General features: G+C 45.5%; 4 protein-coding genes and 1 long non-coding RNA gene across 10 annotated transcripts; 3 read left to right on the forward strand and 2 right to left on the reverse strand.

Annotated features, from left to right (window-relative positions):
• Positions 1-46: 46 nt before the first annotated feature.
• Positions 47-4,685, reverse strand: Gabpi (zinc finger DHHC-type palmitoyltransferase GABPI). Of its 2 annotated transcripts, XM_076317381.1 has the most exons (4): positions 2,841-4,685; positions 1,255-1,785; positions 994-1,170; positions 47-641 (listed from the first exon to the last, which is right to left on the reverse strand). In XM_076317381.1, exons 2-4 carry the CDS (start codon positions 1,782-1,784, stop codon positions 449-451), a joined length of 900 nt encoding a protein of 299 aa, XP_076173496.1. In that variant the 5' UTR covers position 1,785; positions 2,841-4,685; the 3' UTR covers positions 47-448. The 2 variants fall into 2 exon arrangements, with proteins under 2 accessions (XP_076173496.1, XP_076173494.1); XM_076317379.1 differs by having other exon boundaries at positions 1,255-4,684.
• LOC143149769 (uncharacterized) lies at positions 2,257-5,315 on the forward strand. Its single transcript, XR_012992866.1, has 2 exons — positions 2,257-2,401; positions 4,443-5,315. It is a non-coding gene; the product is annotated as an uncharacterized LOC143149769 (long non-coding RNA).
• Positions 3,682-19,576, forward strand: Mv (lysosomal-trafficking regulator mauve). 5 transcript variants are annotated; one of them, XM_076317374.1, is made up of 27 exons: positions 5,212-5,331; positions 5,599-5,837; positions 6,667-6,752; positions 7,214-9,870; positions 9,943-10,008; positions 10,345-10,499; positions 10,566-10,807; positions 10,889-11,058; positions 11,316-11,837; positions 12,065-12,169; positions 12,232-12,541; positions 12,631-12,785; positions 12,857-13,078; positions 13,161-13,357; positions 13,441-13,597; positions 13,658-13,890; positions 13,996-14,313; positions 14,403-14,522; positions 14,687-14,887; positions 14,962-15,222; positions 15,303-15,693; positions 15,760-17,945; positions 18,022-18,208; positions 18,301-18,465; positions 18,543-18,679; positions 18,752-18,987; positions 19,073-19,576. In XM_076317374.1, the coding sequence occupies exons 1-27, from the start codon at positions 5,325-5,327 to the stop codon at positions 19,551-19,553; spliced, it is 10,206 nt and encodes a 3,401-aa protein (XP_076173489.1). In that variant the 5' UTR covers positions 5,212-5,324; the 3' UTR covers positions 19,554-19,576. The 5 variants fall into 5 exon arrangements, with proteins under 5 accessions (XP_076173492.1, XP_076173489.1, XP_076173491.1 ...); XM_076317376.1 differs by having other exon boundaries at positions 7,214-9,101; positions 9,174-9,870; positions 13,441-13,890; XM_076317377.1 differs by lacking the exon at positions 5,212-5,331 and adding an exon at positions 3,682-3,736 and having other exon boundaries at positions 13,441-13,890.
• Positions 19,574-21,663, reverse strand: LOC143149768 (ankyrin repeat domain-containing protein 49). Its single transcript, XM_076317383.1, has 4 exons — positions 20,724-21,663; positions 20,483-20,643; positions 20,056-20,392; positions 19,574-19,739 (listed from the first exon to the last, which is right to left on the reverse strand). Exons 1-3 carry the CDS (start codon positions 20,875-20,877, stop codon positions 20,057-20,059), a joined length of 651 nt encoding a protein of 216 aa, XP_076173498.1. The 5' UTR covers positions 20,878-21,663; the 3' UTR covers positions 19,574-19,739; position 20,056.
• Rsph9 (Radial spoke head protein 9) lies at positions 20,899-22,223 on the forward strand. Its single transcript, XM_076317382.1, has 4 exons — positions 20,899-21,346; positions 21,431-21,596; positions 21,675-21,963; positions 22,048-22,223. Exons 1-4 carry the CDS (start codon positions 21,120-21,122, stop codon positions 22,206-22,208), a joined length of 843 nt encoding a protein of 280 aa, XP_076173497.1. The 5' UTR covers positions 20,899-21,119; the 3' UTR covers positions 22,209-22,223.
• The last annotated feature ends 353 nt before the right edge of the window (positions 22,224-22,576 follow it).

Genomic DNA, 22,576 nt, shown 5'->3' on the forward strand with positions numbered 1-22,576 from the left:
TTTTTTCTTTTTTTTTATGTTTAAATCTTAAATGTACTATACACAATTGATTAAACAACAATTTATTACGTTAGTCGTACAATGACTACTTTATCACAGTTACAATATACGAATGATGTGCACAATAGCAAAACCAAGGTAATAGATACTTTAATGAAGATCAGCGCTTGTATGTCGCGATACGTTGTTCTTAAGTTAAATACCACGAGCAACGGCTTAATAATAAGCTGAATAACTTCTTATTGTAAAAAAGAAGAAGAACGGGCGTTAAAGTATATTAACAGTGAGAGGTGCGCTTAAACTAATATCGAAAGTGTACATTGAGTTTCACATACCGCTATGCATGATGTTTTTGGCTCATTGTTCGAGTTTCTGTAATATTCTCCGCATAGTGAAAGTATTATCATCCGTACAAAGTAAATTTAATGATCTAGTCTACATTTAATATCTAAGTTTTGCAGCAAAATAATCGGGATAAAATTTTCAATGTGCCATGATCGTATTGGCTTCCAGTTTCGAGAAGACGTCGCTCGTTCGATGTTGTACCCAGGTAAATTAACCAAAGATGATATATTAAATAGAAAAGTACCACTAGACCAACAAGCAAGCTGTAGAGTGCCGAGACGAAGCAGAGGGCGATGCTGGAACAATATGTACATTATTATAAATCGATCGGTTACTTGAAGCAAACAGTTGCGCGATTCGTTATCGCTATGTTTAATTTTTGTATCGTCAGAAAGCAAATAAGAGATATTACAATATTTACGACTTTAACACGAGTCTCGACAATTATCACTATCTTGCAATTATTAAAGTTCGCATTGTAGATCCTCGGTATCTTTCCAGTTTAGTTTTAAGAGTCTTAATATTGAGAAGCTTCGTGCTTCACTCGGGTATAGTTTTACATCCTCGATTATCGTTAATTTTACCAGATTGTATATTCTCGATTAATTGCCACTGTTCGACATAAAATATCATCCAACCGATACATACTCCAATTGGTGATAGACGTCGCTGCAATCGTCCGGTAAAAGTATAGTACCGACAAGTATAAACGGATGGCAAACGCTAGTCATGGTTAAATTGGAGCCATAGATAAAAGCTACGGCAGAGAAAAACAAACATCCCATATACCATTTCAAGTTGCTGGAACCTATGCAACAATCCAACCTAAAACAAAAAGTATATATTCAGAATATAATACGTACTTGTACGTAAAAGAAGGATCGTTCTTGGCTTAAATCGAAATTATACCATTTACAATGATATTCCCTATTCAAAATACACGTCTGACACATGCGACAATGATGCGCTTTCGGCGGTGCTCTTCTCCTGCACGTAATGCAAAGTTCTCCGCTTCCTTCGCCAAGTTCTAGACCTTGGGTCAAAGTACCTTCCTGTGTAGCAGAGTCTGCATTTATCTTACTCTTGTAACCGCACAATAGACCTCCAAAGACACAAATTATAAACACTAGATTTTCTTCTGGTAAGATCTCTAACAACGGTACGACATTTCTTTCAAATATTAGCATCAACATGACGACGCTTGTAATTGTCCACATAAGAAAAAATTTAGTTCGTAGTAAAAACCTTAAGAAATTGTGATGCAAGTAGTAGATCATTAACGGTGTCGCGACGAATATAATTACAGTACACAGCACTGTTTGCGCGGCTATCACCGCCAATGTTGGAACCGCAAAAATCGGTATCATCGCATCGACTGAAATTTGTTTAGCACCAGCCCTCCAACCACAAGGATTTCGCAGTCTCTCCCAAACAGTCATCCTTTATCGATAATAATTGTATCAGGGATATGTTTACACTTTCATGGAGAATCACGGAGGGAACAACACCAAAGTTTCGTAGAGGTTAGAAATATTTTATGGAATATTAGTGTGCAGTAATTTTGTAAACTTTCACTATTTAAAGTATATAAATATTACTGAACGGAGAATTATAAAATTTCGGGTCTTCGAGCTGTGCACGTGATAATATTTCCCTTTAACGACGAACCATTGTTTCGATAGAAATCAATACTCTTCTTTTGTCTGAAATTTCTTCGAATCGACACCAGTAAACAACGGACCGTTCTATTTGTTAGATGGAAAATCAGGTTGCAAAGCGAAGTACTTTCCAATTCTTGTTATCCATATTTTGTACGTTGACTTTCGTAAAAAATGTCACGTAGAAGAGCTTTTTGACAGTAATTTGAAAGTGGCGCAAAAATTGTACGAAGGATGTGAATGCCAGTGTCTGTTTTCAGTGTCCAATTGGGATTACCGTACGTGCTCGTGCAGTAGGAAAAGATCAATAGTGTCGATGTTGCTAATTCCGAAGTCAAAAACCGTGACTGATCGTTAATAATTTTCGCAGCGAATTCCAATTGGACGACACGTCTCAGGTAAGAAACGTTTCGCGGGTGAACGAACCGCTTTTAATTCTCGAAAAGGTATTTGCCATCTGGTTCTACGTGTTCGTTCACTCTCCCGTGCGACATTCGCCGTAATCTCGTCGCGGACGAAGTCGTAAACGCAACACCAGTGGCTGGAATTGTGACGTATGTTGAAAATACGGTCAACTACGACGAGGAAAAAATTTTTACCCAGAGAAAAATATTTCTAGTATCTTAATCATCAAGTTCGTAACAAGGGGATCGAATGTCAACTGTTATCTGAGTCGACCGTTCGTTGCGCGGTATACAACACTATCGGTTAAATTATGAAAAATAATATAGCCAATGAACTTTACGAGTTTGATTTTTCGGGGAAACGTGAAAAGTAGTTGTTCGAAGTAGTTCTTTAATCTGGATAAGTATAAAATCGAAAGTCAAGATAACGTACGTAAATTTAACTTCTTCTGTGTCGATGAAGCAAACGTAAGAAAACCTAGGGATCGAAACCCGGTGCAAACGTGTATTCACTATTTTAATATTCGTTCATCCCGGAATATTAAATTCGTTGCCCGGTGACCGATTCAACGTTAGACATTGGAATTAATATTTCCGTTATTTTTCGTAACCGTATTGATCGTTTACCCTTACCAAGTAAGTGCCAACCGAACGGTTGGTGTCGGATATTAACGATTATATACAAGTAAAAATCAATTTAATCGAGAGTATCGGGTACTCGGTAAGAGATCGTTTCTTTCGGATCGCAACCGCACACATCTCGCGAACACACTTCTTTCTTTTTTTCTCTTTTTTTTCTTCTCATTTTCTTTAAACATCGTTTCTTGTATCTCGTACGTGAAAACTATCTATCGCCCGTTGCAGTCTACTTCTTTTTTTCGTCGACGCGACGAACGGCGGGACAAATATTGATTCGTTTTTTCACGAAGGAGACGAAGACGCGGATGTTCACTATTATCGCGCGGACTGTCGTGGCGTGGCTAATTAAAGAACCTCGGGGTAGAACTCCGTTAAGATAATCGCGCAGCACAATAATAAGCGGACTATACGAGTCAAAGATTGATCGACAATTACGGCTGTACGACTGCTGCCTAGTTGAAACGGAATGTTTTCAATGGTTTGCACGTGTTTGCGCGATTATCGTTGTTTGTCAGGCTCCCTTAGAGCCGTCGATCGTAGTGGGGGGGGGGGGGGGGGGGGAGAGAGAGAAAGAGTGGTAGAAATAACCGATAATAATAACGCTGTTGAACGGTATAAACGTATCGTCGTTCGCGACACGGATTTCCGCGCGCACGTGCGCACCGAGTTTCGAAACTGCACACCGGTGAGGTAGACTCGGATTTTCGAACCCTTTGCACGCGATATGTTTGCGCATCGCGTAAATTTTCTAACCCTCCATCGTTGCCTCTTGTTACGAAGCTATTATTCAACAATCGGAGCGTGATGTACATTCGTTACGTTTCGCGGAAAGATAACGATGCGTTGATGGGTTCAACGCGTTTACACCACTACGTGACTATGTGGTATCGACTAATGGCATGCTTGTCGGGGAGGGTGATACGCTCGACGAGGGATAAATCCTGTTACATCGAACGACGGCAGAGGGTGCTATATTGTATTTCGTTCGCCGGTGGTCTCTATCCTCTTTATAGGATTTCCGTGTCCCTCTTGTTTTCTCGAAATACAGGGGTAGGAGTCGACGAAGTGCACGAATCGTTAGTTTTCGTCGACGAAAGAAGCCAATCGAAGGAGGCCGCCTTCTTTTGGTTACGGGAGGCTCGTCGTTCTAGCTTCCCCCTTCCTTTGAACGCGTCGTCGGTGGACAGTTGGTACGCGAAGACTCATCGAGGGGATCAGCCGGCAAAGTAGCCTCGTACTCGCTCGCGAACGCGTTCGATCGTTTCTCGGCGCGCTCTCGCGATTAACGATCGAAAAGTTTAAACGCGGTTTCCTTGGATAAATTCTGCGAAATCATCGTCGGAGTTTCGCTGGTGAACGGTACCGGAAATCTTCGAAAGATAAAATTCTTTTCCAGGAGGGACCGAATTTATCGAGCGAAACATGCGATCCAGCGTATACGTATACGATACTTGATTCGAGATCATCGATCTCGTTCTCCGGAACAGCGACGAAAGACAACATCTCTCCGTGCGTACGTTCGCAAAGTTACGAGGAGCAACGGCATCTCGAGGATCAATGACCATTGGTTCTCCGTCGTAGCAAAGAGCCGTGTCCGAAGAAACTCGTAATCTCGCTGTTGCTCGATCGGGGAACGATGGTCGAACGTGCATCGAACGGCTAAAAGCACTCTATTCTAAATATCGAGAACATTAACGCTAGTGTTCTCTCGTCGGCGTCCAAGGATCTTGGTACACACGGGTATCGAGAAGCGTACGCGATCTCGGGTATCTTGGTCGCGGTCGATAGTCGAGGTACATGTAAGAAAGAATCGCGACACGCTCTGACACGGAGCGAGATAAGGGAGCAGGCGTCGACGCGACACGAGAATAAGTCGGCTGATAACGAGTAGCTGCTAGACCCGGCACTTTTCTCCCAACTACTACCGACGAATAGTGTCACCACGTTCCAGTGGTGTGTCGATAGCCGCGATGGCAATGACGGTGACGACGGTGGCGATGGCGTTGGCGATGCCGATGCCGATGCCGATGCCGATGCCGATGCCGATGTCGATATGGATGGCGATGGCGATGGCGATGGCGATGGCGATGTCGGTGACGGCGACGGTGACGACGACCACGACGACTACGACGATCACTACGACGACGACCACGACGGCGTTCACGAGCTTATGAATCGGGGATTACCCCTCTCTCCCTGTGGCTCGTGCTTCGTAGACTGAGAAGCTTGCAGGCTTCCCGCGGAATGCTGGAAACTGGTCTGTCGTGAACTCGTGGGGATGTTACGTAAGCTGTAATCGGTCGGCATAAACGCATATACACGCGTGTATGCGAGCAGCCGCGTCACGAAGCGCCACGTTCTAAACTCGAGGTTGTCGAAGACACGGAGATCCTACGAGAGGATACTCGTTGTCAACGATGAAAACGCGATGAAAATCGCGACGGTGTGGCGCGGCGGGGCGGGGCGGGGCGAGAGATTTTCAACGATCGAACGCGCGCGGACACACGGTACTTACTTAGCCGAAACGCGGTATAAGGTCTCGATCGTTTCAGGTGATCGAGTTACGTGTTCTAGCAGCGATCCTCGAAGGTTGCCCGAGGACAGTCTGTATCCGTGGTTCAGTTTCGACGAACTTCCGAGCTACGAAGAAGATACGCGTCCGAGAACCGAGGACGGAGAGGAAGACGACGAGAAAGAGTACGAAGAACGTTTAGGAATGTCTTCGGCTTCGGCCAATAAGCTGCAGATTTTGTGGGATTGTTTCATTCATGCGGAGCCGCAGAGTTACGAGGTACATTCACGATATATTTTCTCACTTCGTGATTTTTCGAAAAATCATCTCGATCCTTCGTCGATCGTTCGTTGGTTCGTTTTCTCGCGGTCAAGTATCAAGTCGGGATGACATAGAAATCGTGCGCACCTAGCCTGTCGACGCTATCGATTTCCTTCAACGCGCGGTTATTCGAATAAATTTGGAAACGATCGAGATACATTTATTTATTTCGCGAACAACTGCTTCGTAGGTTACATCTTCGCATCGTAGCCGCGGTACGTTTTTTTCGCCAAATTGAAACCATAGTCCGTAAAAGGTGACGCAAAGTTGTTGCAGTCTGCGTACCTGGATACGAGCATCGAGACGTTTGCGGTCGTTTCGTTGCGAATCGTCTATTCTCGCGTCGAACGAACACGATACGACGCGCGTTCTTGCACGAAATTCGATCTTTGCGCTTTCAAAGGGTTCGATCGCGATCGTAAAACGAAAAGTGAGAAACGGGAGCGCAAAAGCAAAGTTAATCTATGCGTATTTTGGTCGCGAATTCTATCGCAACGATTATTTCAATCGCGCATTCGGCGCCACGTGTAACGATCAACGTGCATTTCGAATACGAACGAAATCGTACAATATGTTTGTTTGGTACTTTGTATCTACTATTTCCTCGTCGTATTATCTCTGTCGCAACGAGTTGTTTTTCTACGAGTTGCTACCGTATCGAATCTCAAAGAAACGGTGCCGTTGAAACCGTGAAAAGTTCAATAATTCGTTTGTTTTTTTTTTTTTTTTTTTTTTTTTCGAGCAATGCAAATTAGAGTCATCGAATCGAATACTTGTTTTGTCTTAGAAATCGTCCTGGCTGGATATATTCCTCGCCGACCTTCTTGCTCGAGCAAAAGAAGGCCGAGACGTGAAAGATGCCTTGTCGTTTTGGTAAGATTATCCGAACCTGTAACGTTCCTCTAATATTCTCCTCTAAAACAATAGACGTCGATTCGGTCGTTCGGTCGTTCGGTCGTTCGGTTCGCTCGTTGGCTCGCTCGCTCACTGACCGCAGTATGAAAATACAATCTCGCGTTCGCGGTTCCGATATCGATGCAATTTTTTACGTACGACTGTCAGTTTTCCCCTTTCCGTTCGTTCACCGTCACTTTCTCGCATATTCACGCGTCTTGCACTCGCTACGGACGCTATCTCGATTTTCGTCGGTGAAATTTGACTCGATTTCGTTTGGGAAACTTCCCCGGAAGATATCGCGTCGCTTACTGAAAATAAGATTGCGAGCACGAACGTTCGAACAATAGCCGTATCGAGGCGATAAGATAGAGGCGCACCTCGTCCGATGGATAAGATAGAGGCGTATAAAAGACGGAGGATGGAAATATCCGTTGCAGTTCGGTCGGCAGAGGCGGTGTATCTACCCTTGTAGCTTGCGAGTTGCTTTCGGACGTTCACGAGCTCTGCGCAAAGAGGATCGACGGGGACGAGCTGGTCGGATTGCGAAAGTATTTGTCCCAAGATCGCGGCTGGCGTTGCCTGGCGGCTTTACAGTTGCTCGGTGTACGGGGACTTTCCTGCGGTCGCGAGCTGGTTGCTCTGCTGGTGGCCCTTTATCCGGTCGCCCTTCAAGAAGAGGCCAGCAAGCTCGAATTCGCAGCTTCGAGGGAATCGGGGCGCAATCCTTATGTAAAGTTTCGCTCGAACGAGGAGACCGTCGACACCGTCGACACCGTCGACACCGTCGATATCGTGTCGCACGCGAAGCGCAAGGCGAGGAGGTACGTTCGAAACGGTGGCTCCTACGAGGGAAATGCTTCGTCGAGGAAAAGGGCGAGCCGCAGACATAGCATCGGTAGCAAAGTGCCGGGCTACCATAAGCAAAGATCGTTCGGTATGTTCGAAACGCGTCGCAACACGCCGGAAACCGCGAGCAGCGAGTCCGAATTGCTGACAGACGGTATAGATCAGTCGCGATCGCTCACGCTCAAGATCCGTCTGAACCCGATGGATTTCGAATACTTCACTTCCGTGGTGAGAAGCGACGAGGAGCAGAAATGGCGAGCGGCGCTCTACGAGCTTCCCACTCGACCGGCCAAGAAAACACCGAGGGACTATATGGACCAGAGGATCAAGGACGTTCTCGATGCCAGGATCGACAACTTCGAGGCCAGTTTGTTGATCATCGAATTGCTTCAAGGGCTCCGAGATTACGATACTCCGGCCGAGCAAACACCAGCGGTCCAGGTGCTAAAGTTTGCTTTGGACACGTTGTGGTCCCTTCAGTTCGGCCCGGACGGGGCTGGTTTTACCGGGACGGAATGCGCGACCTTGAAAGCGGCCGCTGCGCGACTCATGTTGACGGCACTGGAACGCGTCCTAAGAGCGAACGAACCGACAACCGCCGTCATTCACAACGGTTTACTACCAATGACTCTCAGATTGCTCGAAGATGCCTGTAGCAAACCGGTGAACGTCGTTTCCCCGGAGGAGGGTTCCCTGCTGCAGGAGTTTATATTCGGCACCATTTACGGGATCGTCACCTTCCTTTACTGTCTGTTGCATCAACAGGGGACCGTTTTCGATAAATTGCCCGACTTTCTGGAGCTGTTTCATCTGTTCACCGAGAGTCAAGACGGTAAACTCGTCGAGAGAACGATCCTCGCGATCGTGAACGTGCCGAGCGTCGATCCCGCGAGGTCGATCGCACGCGCGAGAAAGGTGATCGATACGATAGGCGCGCTAACCACCGGCTTGAAGTCCGCGCGACGCGATATATTCCACGCGGCTCGGTGCAACCGAACCAAGCACAAATCGTGCCAAGAGGAGGTTCAGGCGCATCATCATTCGGACGTGTTCGGGACGTCTACGGCTCGACCGAGCCTCGACGATGTCGCCGCGAAACAACAGGTATGCTGCGTTTCCTCTCTGTTCACCACTCTCGTCAATCTACTCGGAGAGTCGCATCCTTTCGCCAGCGAGCTCCAAGTTCGACTGATCAAAGTCTCCACGGCGGCGGGCACCTGTTGCTGCTTTCCGCCCCGAGTACTCATCTCCAGCGTCGTCTCGCTTCTGAAGAGGCACGATCCGGCGACCTACGCTCCGGCCGTGACGCTCCTCGAGCGTACTTTTTTCAAGGAGTTCGGTGCCTATTCGGAATCGGACTTGTGCCCCGCTTGCGACAGACCTGCCAGCTACTCTTGGGATTTTCTCGAGTCGTACGCGGATCTCTTGACTCCGGACGAACCGAAACTCTGTTACGTCGTGATGGCTCACCTCCTCAAGGTAGGGCCCAGCTCCAGGTTTCGCGTCAGACGAGAGCTCCTCTTAAAAGTTTTTTATCCCACCTTCTCGAAGGCGAAAAACTACTACGAAACCGATCCCGGAAACGCAACCGCGAAATTTCTCGTTCAGTCCTGCCTCTCCGCGATATCCTGTTTGATCGTGAACCCGCAATTGTGCGAGAGCTTCCTGGAAACGAACGGATTGGAAGAAACGTTGCCATTGCTCTCCGATACGACGTTCGCGAGAAGCGTCTACGTTCTACTCGAAGTCGCGGTTGTTATCGAGATACGGAGAACGAGTTCGACGGAACGCGATTCCGGGAGCGCGGAGAGAAGACCCGCGCTCGACTCTCTCTTCGATTCCCTCGAAAAGGAAACGACCGAATTGCTCCGCGCCATCGAACAGGAGGAGCGGTTCGCGAGCCCACCAACGATCGACACCGCCGCGAGGGAACACCGACCTCGACACGATCCTCCTCCTCTTCGACCGGGACCCGCCGAAACGGAGAAGACCGATACGATTTCTTCGTATCTACGGCAAGTGTTCGACGATACCGAGATCATCGCCGCGTCCCCGGAAACCGATAGCGACGCAGAACCGAATCGAACGACGAATATTCACCGAGCGAGCGCCGCCTGGAGAGCCGCAGCCGGGGTGGCCCTTAGTAGCCCAACGTTTCGCACGGAATTGTCCTCGCATGCCGTTTCGGTAAAGTCTTTCCAACTTTTCAAAACGTTGGCCACACGTATCGCTACGGACAGTGTTCTAGGTACGTTCGTGAAACCCCCCTGCTCGAATCCTACACGGATTTCTACTCACGCGTCAACTCGCATCGTTTTAGGTACCGATAAATCGGCCCACCGACTCTTCGAAGCTTTGCTCACGTGCTGTTTGACGTCTCCGTTGTGTAAGTACTTTTATACAACGTACGTGAATCACGAACGTTCCGAGTACGTTTCCGAGTTCTACGTACCGTTCGATCGCGCACACCTGCGGATTATAATCCCAATGAGCTCGAAGAATTCATTCGCCGTGAAAACAGTTCACGGAACGTTCGTCACCGGTAAACCTTTTCGCGTATCCGACCGTCTATCGAGAACGAAGCGAACCCGATAACCGACTCCGGTTACCAGGGTTCTATCCCGCTACCTAACACTCGTCGTTACCGTTCGCGCGTTTCTTTTCCTCGCGTTCTTTACCCCATCGCGTTACGTTCTTTCACCTTCGATGACGCACGGCACAGGTGACTGCGATATAATCATGGAATTGGGAAGAGCACTGATGGACGTTGGCGTCAAGCTGGGTCGTGGACTGGCCGTGATCGTGGAAGCTTTACTGAAAGTCTCCATGCTGAAACCGTCGCAAAAAGAAACTATAATCCAGCATACCCGACCCAGAGTAAGTTTCGTTCCGCGTTTGCCTCGAACAATTCGTTTCGACGGTCCCTCTCCGATTTTGTTCCAGTTACCGACTATGATGTTGGACGCGATGCCGGACTGCGCCGCGGACGATAGTAGCACGGGCGAATACGTGACCGCCGACGATGGATACGAGGCGGACGTCGAAGTACCGGGAAGAAGCCCTCGCGCCAACGCACCGAAGAGAAGCAATCCTCTGGGACCGGTGATCGAAACCAGAGGCCTCGCGAACGCCCATCCAGCCTTGTGCTCGTTGGCGGTCGACCTTCTCATTCATTTCAACGAACAGTGAGTTTTCTCGCAAATTGCGCGACACGCGACAACAAGATTCTCCGAAAGAAATTTTCAAAACGACCTTCTTCTCCACAGAGGCTTGGACGCCGATAGAGGGTCCATCGTAACCACCGGTTTGAGAAAAGTTGCGGTTACTTGCCGAGAGAGCGCCTCGAGTTGCGCCGCGTTGGCAAGCTCCGGTGTAATCACGAAAATACTCAACGGTTTCAGGGATGTATTCGTTACCAGAGATCCTCGATATCGAGGTACTTTCGATCTTGGTTCTGCCGGAAGTTGTACGTACAGAGTGTAACGGGGGCGCAGAAAAAAAAGACGAACGAATCCGATCGTGGCTTTCGATGGTGCAACGATCGATTTTGCACGGTTTCGATGAACCAGCGGCGAAATTCATTTTGACCAAACGCCATTTTTATACGCGTTCCTTTTTCTACACTCTGTACGTTACGCGCTCTCTACCGAACGATTGTCCCCGTACGTGACATCGCGCAACAACCTTTTTCAGATTTGCAACACGCTGTTCTAGAAGTGTTTACCTCATTGGCGACGCAATTCATTTCACCGTCGGAATTGGTCGCTTACATCTCTCTGTTCAAAGTCGACGCACCTCCGCTTTTATCGCTGTTGGAACCACTTTTCCATCTCGTCCTTGCTGCGCGTCCTCAACCCAATTTTATCCTCTCGTTTCCCGTGCCCTCCAAACCGTCCAAGGTAATGCTGAAAACTCAATCGGAAGAGTACAAGAACTTGGAGAAGGCCGAACACGTTGTAAACAACTTCCGGAGAAGACACCTCGCGACGGGAATATGCAGCCCATGGTCCGTTCACGCAACGTGTCTGCCAGTTGGTTCGGAACTGGCTTGGCCGATTTGGTTACACGGTTGTTCCGTTTCCATGTGGTTAAGGGTTGAAAGAGGATCGCCCGTTACTAGCAAAGAATCGGTCATCGGTACGTCGCCGTTACTCGACTCGGACAACGACAGCTTGTCGGATTGGGGCGTTCTCTCCGATAATTGGAGTCGCGAAGGTTGGTAAAGCAACGTTCGACGGCTCGATCGACAGAGCTTGCGATCCGTTTTCCTCGCGTTTGCTCCTTTCTATCCAATCGTTCCGAAAGAAAAAGGAAACGCGTTACTTTAACACATTTTCTTTCTTTCCATTCCTATTGCTTTTTATCGTATAGCGTTTAACGCAGACTCCCGAAATTATCGTCGCAATACCAATCCGTCTCTAATGTTTTCTCGGGTGCGTTAGTCGTGGTAGGTTCGACATCTCCACCCACGCCATCGACGATCATTCATATGATGTCTATCGGATTCGAGTCTCTGGTTCTTGAAACTTGGTTAGACCTTAAATCAGGTAATCGAATAGACTGGATTCGTCGACGGAATGAATATTTATTCGTTGCTTCTCCGTTACAGACAAACTGATCGTACGATTAACCAGGCCAGACGATAAAACGAATCGAACGGTCTCCGAAACATCGATAACCGGTATGCTTCCTTCCGGCCGGTGGCATCATTTGGCGTTAAATTTCAAGGATACCGTTTTAAACAAACACAGCGCCGTGGTCGAGGTAGCGCTTTGGGTGGACGGCTGGAAGGAAATTAACGCGCAATTACCGTTCGACGGTCTATTGGTGAGAAAACCAGGCACCACGTGCGTTCTACTGGGACAAGTTGGCTCGAGCAGTATCGGCGCTTGGTATCTCGGTAATTTAATGGTATTCAGGTACGCGTCTTGATCGCGCGGGATTCCATTGTCGATTAATGATCGTCTCGTAGGCGATATTGTGCCCAAGAACCACGGTAAATTTACAGGTGTCCGGTCTTTACGAAGGAGAGAGCGTTGTACCTGGCGAGTCTCGGGCCCAATTACACGAATCTTGCGGAATGCACTTTAAACGCGGAGAAGCCAGATTTCGCGCCGCTAATTGCGTCCGGAGCGTTGGACGGTGTACGAGAAGTAAAGTTCGGTAAGTATCGCGAGCCGCGTTGTCTTCGTCTATTCCGAGTATGTAATCGTACCTGTCGAAATTTCGTTCAGAGGGAGGAAAATTCGATACCAGTCGAAGGAAGTCGTACGGTGGTACGTATTTAAGACACGCTGTAGAGACCAAAGTATCCGACGCTAAAATCGATTGGGACGCAGTCGTGGACGCCACGAATTCGCATCTGAGCGAATTGCAAAATAATCTGCTTCTCAGTTACGAGGCACAAAATCCGTATATCGTCCATCTGTATCCTCAAGCAATCGCGAATCCCGCCGGTAGGTTTCTCAATTGACGCGTACTCAGCCCTACCGATGTCGGTTCTTCTTTTTCATACGAACGTTACATACTCGTTTCTAGCCGTGGTAAGAAATCTGTTTCCCGGTCAACCAGGTTTTAGGATTGTCTCCGCGCCGGAGCACAGGGTTTCTCAGCAACCACCTCTGTCCGTGGCCCCGATATTATCCGTTCGGTTAGAATGTCAGCAGTACAGAGGACTGATACCCGCCGCGATCTTGATAGGCGGAGTGCCCATATTTCTGTATCTCTTTGCAAGGGTAAGTACAATCGTTTCACGCGTAGAGACGAACCACGGTCGTTCGATCGTTACTAAACGCGAACGTATCGCGTTTCGGCCCAGGTAGTCGAATTGGACTCTACCGAGGAAGAGCAAGCGTTGGCTCTTTCGATAGTTCTGCACTTGATACGGAGCGATTCCGAACTATTGAATCAGTATCGATCGGAAGGAGGAACCACGTTGATCCTACGCGTTTTAGAATCGCCACGGTGCCATGCAGGTAGACATATTCTGAAAGCAACGTTAGACGCGGCTTGCGATACTTCCATCCTAATAAAAGATATCGGCAGCGGCACTCATTTGATTTCGCAAAATTGCGAAGCTGTCATCACGGATCCCGAACTGATCAAAGGTGCGCTAACCGCCTGGAGAACGTGGGCTAAATACGATACGCTGAATTTGTTGTTGCAAGCGCTGTTGTTGCTGTTGAGAGACCGACACTCGCAGCGCGAATTTAACGCCTCTCAACTGAACAGAGTAGAAATCGTCGACACGATTTTGACACTGTGCAAGGTAAATCGTTGCACGATTCGGGTCGATTCGATTCGATCGTTGATAATTTAAAACAATGGAAAAGAAAAGCAAAAAGAAAACTGGCCGTTTCGTTTCTCATCGTAGGAGCATTTCATGTACGAGGAACTGGGTGCCGTACTTGACTCTTCAGCGGGAACAGCCGTGGTCGAGTTGATAAAGTCACTGATGGGTGCTCCTCCAGAATTTGCTCATCTCGTCGCGATCACCGATTATTTGGTTCTCGTTCACCAAGCATCGGAAACTTACGTTACGCACGCCAGGCACAATATATACTTTTTACTACCATCTCTTGGAGAGAAAAAAATTGTAAAGATCAACTCCGCGACAATTACCAGTTCTTCGGAGGAATCTATAGGAACTTTAGAGAACAGTAAATTTAGCAAAGGTTTAACAAATGCACAGGTTGGCGAATTTACACGTTCGACGAATTACAAGAAAATTGAACGAGAATTAGAATATTCGCGATATTTAACGATGCTCGCTCTTCGCAGATTCAAAAGAATAATAAAATGCCAAAAAGAAAAGAACGTCGGGATGGGCCCCTTCAAGATATCAGTGCCGGAGAAGATTCTGGAATCGCGGCCAGCGACGGATCTAATCGTCTCAGTAATGTAAGTATAATATGATGATGATGATGATGATGATGATGATGATGATGATGATGATGATGATGATGATGATGATAATAATAATAATAATAATAATAATAATAATAATAATAATAATAATTGGAAAGTTAACAATAATTTAACCATGATCACGATTTCTCGTCCAGGAAAAACAATCAACGTGGACGGACGAAAGGAAAGTCTGTCAAGGCTTGGTTTGCGAAGGTCTTTTATTGCTGCTTCGGAATGCAGTCCGTGTTTTACCCGATAGTCAAGTTGGCCAGGTGTTGAAACACGTTTTGAGAGCCGAACTTTTACTCGTATTGGCGAACAATCCTGACGCTAGGGTTCGCACAGCGTTGATCAAGGTACACCACGAGGCTCGTATGAACCAATAAACCATTATTGTAATCGATCCTTTACAGCGACGATTGTTCCGTAGGTCGTGCAAACGTATTTGCAACGCGCCAGCGACGAAGAAGTAAACAAATTTATAAAGCAAAAGTACTTTGTGCATCTAGCGAATCAAATAGCATTGTATCCGGGAAGCGAATTGCTCGTAATCGCTCTCGAAAGTCTAGCTTTAAGAGGACCAACGTTAGCCGCGATGCCACCGTTAATGGCTATGATCGCAAAAGCAGCAGGCTCCAAATCAAACGTAGCCGGACCGATAGTGTCGTTTATCACCGACACAATTGCAAAGGTAAGGTCTGGGTTGGGCAACAAACACCGAGCACGCATTTATCGAATAATAACAACGAGGTGTACGAGTTTTCGTTACAGAATCCCAATGCTCTGAGAATGCTTTTAGAGCAAGGGTTGATCGAATCGCTGGTGCAAGCGTTGGTCGGAGGAGCCCATAAAGGGGGTTCCGCGTCCCTTTACCGAGATATTCATGTGCTACTCGTGGCTATTGCTACGAAACTCTTAAAATCCGTGGGAAGTCATCAAATGCAAGCTATTCTGGACATGCATTTGATTTTGAATCACATGGAATTGAAAGAAAAATCCCACTGTACGAAAAACCGAATTTGCGCGTCGGTGGTAAGGGACGCGCAAGTTGCCCTCTTCGACGGAGAACTCGACGCGCTCGCTGCAAAAGTCTCGAATCAGTCGGGTTTCCGGTTACGTAGCACCGCCTCGTACCTCGCTTCAGCGTATCACATAACTTCGGGTAAAATATTCTTTTATTATTCTCCAGAGTGATTCGCCCGATGTATGATGATTTTTTACGTTTTAGTTTTCACAACCTCCAGCGATCAAAGCGATCACGGCTCTCGATCGTCCAGTTTCACGAATCTGCACGCACCGACCGTCGCAACGTTGCGCGAGCCAAGGAAAGGAGAATTACTCGATCGGTTTCGCATCATTTTAACGCACGCCGTTGAATTTATAACGGCGGCTGACGAATCGCCGTCTGGCAACGAGCTACAACTGACCAAAAGATTATTCTCGATTCTATTGCACAGTCGTTGCAATCCGCTCGAGAAGAAACGTCACGTTCTCAGAAAATACACGGCCAAGATAATGATGTGGTTACTCGGGCCACATCAGAGTAACAACACGAGGATATTTGCAGTTAGGTCGCTCATGGAGGAGCCGAAGGCCGATAAAATATTATCCTCCATTCTGGAAGTTCATCCACAGGTGGAACAAAAGTTTATCGTCTTCTTTTGGGATCTGTTGCAAAGACGGGTGGAGATGCCCAGCGCCGATGCAAGAATATGCGATGAGCTGAGAGAAGCGCTGAACGTATGGGACTTGGCGAAAGGCATAGACCAAGCCAGTCCCGGTATATGGAACGAAGAACTGGCATTGTTGAGACGCGAATTGATGAGAGATCGCGATATATGGATCGATAATAATCTTCCAGCCATTCAAAGGATTGGCAACAGATTCGACGTCCTCGCTAAACAATTGATCGAGAGTGCCATGACTATTACGCGGACAGTTGTGGAGGAACAGAATCAAGAACGTAAAGTATTAATGGAAAGACTGAAACACTCGAGAGCATTGGAAGCTCAAGCGGTCGCTAAATGGAGGGACTTGGCCCGACGTTTAACGCACGAGAAAGCGCCCTGGCATTTTCCAAAAAGTTACCCGAGGAGTTGGGAATTGGATCCAACGGAAGGGCCCGCAAGGGTTAGAATACGATTGCAACGGTGCCATTTGAACATCGATAAGAGATTCTTCATGCCCGATTATCAAAATAAATTGGAGGCGGCGGAAATCGAGGCGCCGTTGTCTTATTTGTTCGTGACCGATAGACAGGACGTAAATGCTACGGCGTTGATCGAACGGCTGCACACCAGTGAAAGAATACGTAAAATGTCTCAAGCCAAGGTAGTTACGCCTAGGGTCGAACTATCCGGGGAAGTTCTTATCGGTGAAACCTGTCTATACTTCGTACCTGACAATCCTGACGTAACGCTGCACACGGACATAGCTTTGGGCGGTCTGGATTTGGCTATGGTGGGTGGAACAGCATGGCGTCTTGAAGATATTCGAGAATTACACAGAAGGAGATATCAATTACAAGAGAGAGCTATCGAGATATTTTTAATCACGGGAAGAACTTATTTATTGGCATTTAACTCGTCCAAGGAAAGAGACGAATTCGTGACAGAATTGTCCGCTTGTAATTTACCGAGGCGAATACCTGGCGACGATTTAAGCGAAGCCATTACGCTGTGGCGAGGCGGAGCTTTAACGAATTGGGAATACATAACATGTTTGAATAAATTAGCCGGTCGTTCGTACAACGACTTGATGCAGTACCCCGTATTTCCATTCGTCTTGGCGAATTACACGAGCGAAAACATCGATTTGAACAATCCACAAATTTACCGAAATTTTAAACGTCCTATGGCTGTACAGGATAAAAAGAACGAGCAACACTACATAAACAATTATAACTACCTTAAACAAGCTCGATCGGAGAGATTGAATTTAATCGCATTGAATCAAGAACCGTTTCATTATGGATCGCATTACAGTAATTCCGGAACTGTGCTACATTTTTTGGTACGGTTACCACCGTTCACTAGCATGTTTCTTTGTTATCAAGACAACAATTTTGATATTCCCGATCGAACGTTTCACGCGTTGGCTACAACATGGAGATTAACCAGTTGCGATTCAACGACAGATGTGAAGGAATTGATTCCGGAATTTTTCTATTTGCCGGAATTTTTACTGAATTCCGAAGGATTTAATTTCGGTGTACGGCAAAACGGTAATCGAGTGGGAGACGTCGAATTACCGAAATGGTGCGGAGGTGACGCTCGTCTTTTCATTCTTGCGCACAGAGCAGCGCTAGAGGCAGACCTCGTTAGAAAAGTTCTACCTTATTGGATCGATCTGGTGTTTGGATTTAGACAAACGGGAAGACCAGCGGTAGAAGCTATTAACGTTTTTCATCCAGCAGTAAGTTAAAATCCGCATAATCGTGCGCGATATTTCGATATCTTTGATATCAAAATCCACCAATTTACATTTCTAGACCTATTACGGCTTTAACGTAGAGCAGATAGCGGATCCTTTGGAACGTCAAGCCTGGGAAACAATGGTGCGAACGTATGGTCAAACACCGGCACAATTGTTCAGAGCTGCTCATCCATTGCCGATTCAAAACCTTGTAACAACGATATCACATTCCTCGTCACCGCAGGTTATCGAAGGTGTAGACGGTACGTTGCAATTTTTGTCTCATGAATGGGATTTATGGTCTCGTGACCAACACCATTGGCAGAAAGATCGACCACTTTTATCAAAATTATAGGCATAAACTGGGGAAACTATGTTGGCGCGCCTGGAAATGAACCTATATTATGTTGGAAACATAAACATAAGGCACCGTTGACGTGTTTGGTTCCTTTAATGACTGGCGATGTATTTGGACTACCTAGTTGTACGACTCTTCTGCTCGGTTACACAAAAGAAAAGGGTATAAAATTATTAATTTCAACTATTCGCTGCTCGTTATCTCTACAGATGTACGGATACAGAGTACGATGCTTTCAGGTACAAGTATGTTAAGTGGAACGTCTGTATTGGGAGCCGCTCTGGTGTCGTGGAGCAGCACGGATGGAATCGCAAGACTGAAATGTAAAAAGGAACAACCGCCGAGACCTTTGATCAAATCTTCGGGTTTGGATCCAGTAAGCCTAATCAACTTGATTGCATCAAAGTATTTTCACGAATCAAGAATTGCATTTTCTCCTGGTTCTTAGATTACTATTTTAGGATCCTCTCCAGATTGTGGACAACTCTGGATCGGTCATTTATCCGGCAGGATCAAAGTGTACGCATACACCATTGTAACAAGCAAAATTGACTTTGGTTCGACACCGGCATGCGTGCTTCTGGCACACAGAAGTAAAGTAACGATAATATCTCTTTCACGAGCATTTAGTATATCCGTTACAGGGGATGCAAGTGGCGTTGCCGTTATCTGGGACTTGAACAGGTCAATATGTTTTTAAACATATTATTATAGATGAGAATCTGTATCAAATTCTACGTTAAAATAATTCATTGCTTTTTGATTGCAGTTTAACGTACGTGAGATCGATATCCTGTGATCAGAATTATCCTATTCGTTTACTAGCGATTAGCGAAACTCTTGGAGACATTGCGGTTACTTATGAGATTTCCAAGACGACCGAAAACGTGTCTTCCAGTCAATCCGAACTGAAATTATTTACCATAAACGCGAGAGCGGTTGGATCTGTTCTATCCAGGAGAAAGATAACAGCTCTGTGTTATAGCAATGCACCCGAGGGAGTTTCCGTAAACGTTATTGCGACAGGATTAGACAATGGAGTTATAAGGTTGTGGAGCAGTTGGGATTTAAGATTAGTTAGAGAAATTGTAAATGGTACGAAAGGGTGTGGAGCAGTAATTGCGCTCGCATGGGCATTAGATCAGCATCATTTCTATGCGGTAACTGAAGATTTTGTTGTTCTTATATGGGAAGGATCTAAACGTTTGAGCAATGGTACACCAAAATTCGTTAACTTAACATCGCTCTAATGTAAATAAACGAATCAAAATGCCTTGTCGATACACCGACGAAACATGATATTTTATTTTAGATATTATTGAACATTCGTTCTTAGTCTACAATAAACGCATTTCGTGCAACAATTACGACGTTAACGTCACATTCGTAGTTTTCACTTTTGTGAAATTAAAATCTCTCGAATATGTTTCTGTTTCCTACGATAATAGAGTTTTACATCGCATTTCCATAAAATACAACACGTTCAAGTATTATTTCATTCATACTTTTATTACAATAATTTTTGCCAACGACATCTATATTTTTTTATACTTTGTTGCATTAATGTGTACAATGCACTCGTATGGGAAGTATATAGTTTGTTGTTATTCGTACATTTATGAACACAACGATAGCGTTACGTTCATAAATTGTGTTCGATTATGTTTTGCGTTTATAACGTTGTAACACGTGTATGTAAATATATTCAATGAATTCATAAATCATAAATAATAGAGAAATTTCTCAACTTACCTCAAATGATATTCAAGCAATCTTCGACGATCTCGAATATGGGATAGTACTTTCCCGTTCGTCTTGCAATTTGTTCCGCTGTATCCCCGCTTGAATTTATTAAGCGAGGATTTGTATCCGAATGTAGGAGAAGGAGTTGCAAAGCAGGAGAATTGTGAGAACTCGCGGATACTAAATGCAGAGGTGTCTGGTTCCCTTTGCTCTTAGCGTTTATGTTTGCCCCGTTCGCGATCAAAACTGCCGCACTTTCGACGTTGTTCCAGCAACACGCTGAATGTAGCGGTTGCCATTCGTCCATAGTCTTGACGTCTATCTTTGCACCAGCTCGAAGCAAATACTACAACCAAAGTAAAGTAGTAACAACAGCGAGCCTGTCGTAGACAATTATCGGACAAGATACCACGATTGGAAAGTAACTTGTTCGTACCTCCACAACGTTCACATGATTGCCGTAACAGGCTCTGTGAAGCGGAGTATAGCCATCTTTATCCGTGCATTCAAGTAGACATGGATTTTTTATCGATAACTTTTTGATTTTTTCCAGATCACCCTTCTCGGCTGCATGAAGAACTTCTTTCTCATCGGGTTCTACGAAATAAGTAAACTTGTTACCGACCTAATCGTAGTTAGAATCATTGTAAACACTTTCCAAGATGATGAATTCTAACCTTTCGCGTTACGTTCAATATCTACTCCATCGTCGTCGTCCTCCCAAGCACTCACTTGCATGTGCTCACTTCGCGGTCCACTTAACATTTTATCGCGAATCGCTTCCAGATCGGTTAATTTATCACTTTCTTCCTCGGACGACGACATGCTCATTTCATAAGAAGTTAATCTATCGTCATACTATTTTATGTCGCGCGATGATTAAATCCATCTACTAGGAATCAGGACGATCACCTCTGTCTTACACGATGAAAGAAATTCAATTAGTTTGGTTAAGACGTGTAAAGCATTCTTCAATTTCAATTGTTTTAAAAATATTTTTCAACCCGGCACGTTACTCATTCATACGGCTCATTGACGTTTCATCGTTGCGATAAAACACACATGGCATAAACATGGAATGCTCGAGACTATTGGAGAGTTTAGATATCCTGGGTTACGCTGGTATTTGCGTAGGAACCGAAAATTCGCAGGTACTGCAAAATTCCCTCTTAATATTGCAACAAGAAAATCACTTTAAAAAGTGTTACTATTGGGGCAAAATCTACGGAGTTCGATGTGATTATCATATCGCGTACGGTTTTGAGAAAGATTGCATGAATGGTCAAATTTATTATTACAGGTAAGATTATTTTACATCTGTGGTTCTCAATCTCTAGCTTTAGGAACATCCGAGAAGTTAATCGTCGTAAAAATTACCAACCAGCACAAATAGTTTAAATTGGATGCTACTACCGAAGGCGAATAAATGTGCACGATTCCTAACTTCCCTTGCAATTAATAAATTCGAAGGTGATCCGTCGATAGTCACTAATGTTTACAATACGAATCCTCCGTTCCCGTCAAACGAAGACCCTAAGAAATATTACGACGTAAGATGAAAAAAATACTAAAGATAGTTTGAAAAGAAAAAGAGATTCGAAAAATCAACGACGTTTGATGTATGCTAGGGCTCAATACCGAAGAAATTGAAAGAGGAAGATAGACTCGCGGTAACGATAGAGTTGATCAGAGAAGATGCCATAATAATTCCACGTGGCGCTTGGTTTAAATGTCCCAACGGAGACGTTATCGAAAACTTAAGTTTCGAAGGACTCTGCTATGCCGATGCCTCTTATTTAAAGTCTTATTTACACGCGCGTCCCCCACAAGAAAAGTGGAATACCAATTTACTGACCAGGCCCGATTATAATTACTCGTTGGACTTTTTGGACACAATCGATCTGGATGTACCACAAGGTAGTGCGGATATACAAAAACTCTTTAAACTGTAAATACGAAAAATGAATTTTCCTAGCTTCGCGATACCGTATTTGCATACAGGATGCTGGAGCTTGCAGTTCGTGCAAGACAAAAGATTGACAATTTTACACAGCTTATATTGGCCCGGATTGACATTTTATCACAAATTGGATACATCCCATTACGGTTTTCTTTACTTCGGACATGGGAAAAAGAATATGGACGTGATATTTATGGTATAGAAATAATTTATATACCGCAATAAACAGTTAAAGAGTTTGACGTCCGTTTGTTTAACCGTATATATCTAAGACGAAATTCCATCTATTTCGTGTTCCAATAATCTATGGCCCTTGAAAAGACACCAACGCGTTCGATTAGTTAAAAGTGCAAGAGATCCTTTATTGTTTTCGATGACAACGAAACATTTGCCACGACGTTAAATTTCACCGTATGTTCAAACATACGCTTTGATTTTTGTAAGTTTACAAGTAAGAATGGCTCGAATCGTGACTAAGATTAAAAAGATAATCGTTGGTAAAAATGTCAAGCATCTCGAATCGTGGCGCGTAAATCGGTGACGTAACTTTACGTACGCTCCTCTGCTTTA

The sequence above is a fragment of the Ptiloglossa arizonensis genome, chromosome 8, assembly GCF_051014685.1.
Source record: "Ptiloglossa arizonensis isolate GNS036 chromosome 8, iyPtiAriz1_principal, whole genome shotgun sequence".
Taxonomy (NCBI): domain Eukaryota; kingdom Metazoa; phylum Arthropoda; class Insecta; order Hymenoptera; family Colletidae; genus Ptiloglossa; species Ptiloglossa arizonensis.

Bases quoted from the DNA above. Each gene is read 5' to 3' on its own strand.
- Gabpi (XM_076317381.1), bottom strand. From the start codon at position 1,784: ATGACTGTTTGGGAGAGACTGCGAAATCCTTGTGGTTGGAGGGCTGGT. The intron at 1,171-1,254 runs GTATAATTTCGA...TTTTTGTTTTAG, and splicing joins AGGGAATATCATTGTAAATG to GTTGGATTGTTGCATAGGTT. The intron at 642-993 runs GTATGTATCGGT...ATATTGTTCCAG, and splicing joins GACGTCTATCACCAATTGGA to CATCGCCCTCTGCTTCGTCT.
- LOC143149768 (XM_076317383.1), bottom strand. From the start codon at position 20,877: ATGAGCATGTCGTCGTCCGAGGAAGAAAGTGATAAATTAACCGATCTG. The intron at 20,644-20,723 runs GTTAGAATTCAT...CTTATTTCGTAG, and splicing joins TATTGAACGTAACGCGAAAG to AACCCGATGAGAAAGAAGTT. The intron at 20,393-20,482 runs GTACGAACAAGT...CTTTGGTTGTAG, and splicing joins ATCATGTGAACGTTGTGGAG to TATTTGCTTCGAGCTGGTGC.
- Rsph9 (XM_076317382.1), top strand. From the start codon at position 21,120: ATGGAATGCTCGAGACTATTGGAGAGTTTAGATATCCTGGGTTACGCT. The intron at 21,597-21,674 runs GTAAGATGAAAA...GATGTATGCTAG, and splicing joins ACCCTAAGAAATATTACGAC to GGCTCAATACCGAAGAAATT. The intron at 21,964-22,047 runs GTAGTGCGGATA...ATTTGCATACAG, and splicing joins CGATCTGGATGTACCACAAG to GATGCTGGAGCTTGCAGTTC.
- Mv (XM_076317372.1), top strand. The intron at 6,753-7,213 runs GTAAGATTATCC...TATCCGTTGCAG, and splicing joins AAAGATGCCTTGTCGTTTTG to TTCGGTCGGCAGAGGCGGTG. The intron at 12,170-12,231 runs GTAATCGAATAG...TCTCCGTTACAG, and splicing joins TTGGTTAGACCTTAAATCAG to ACAAACTGATCGTACGATTA.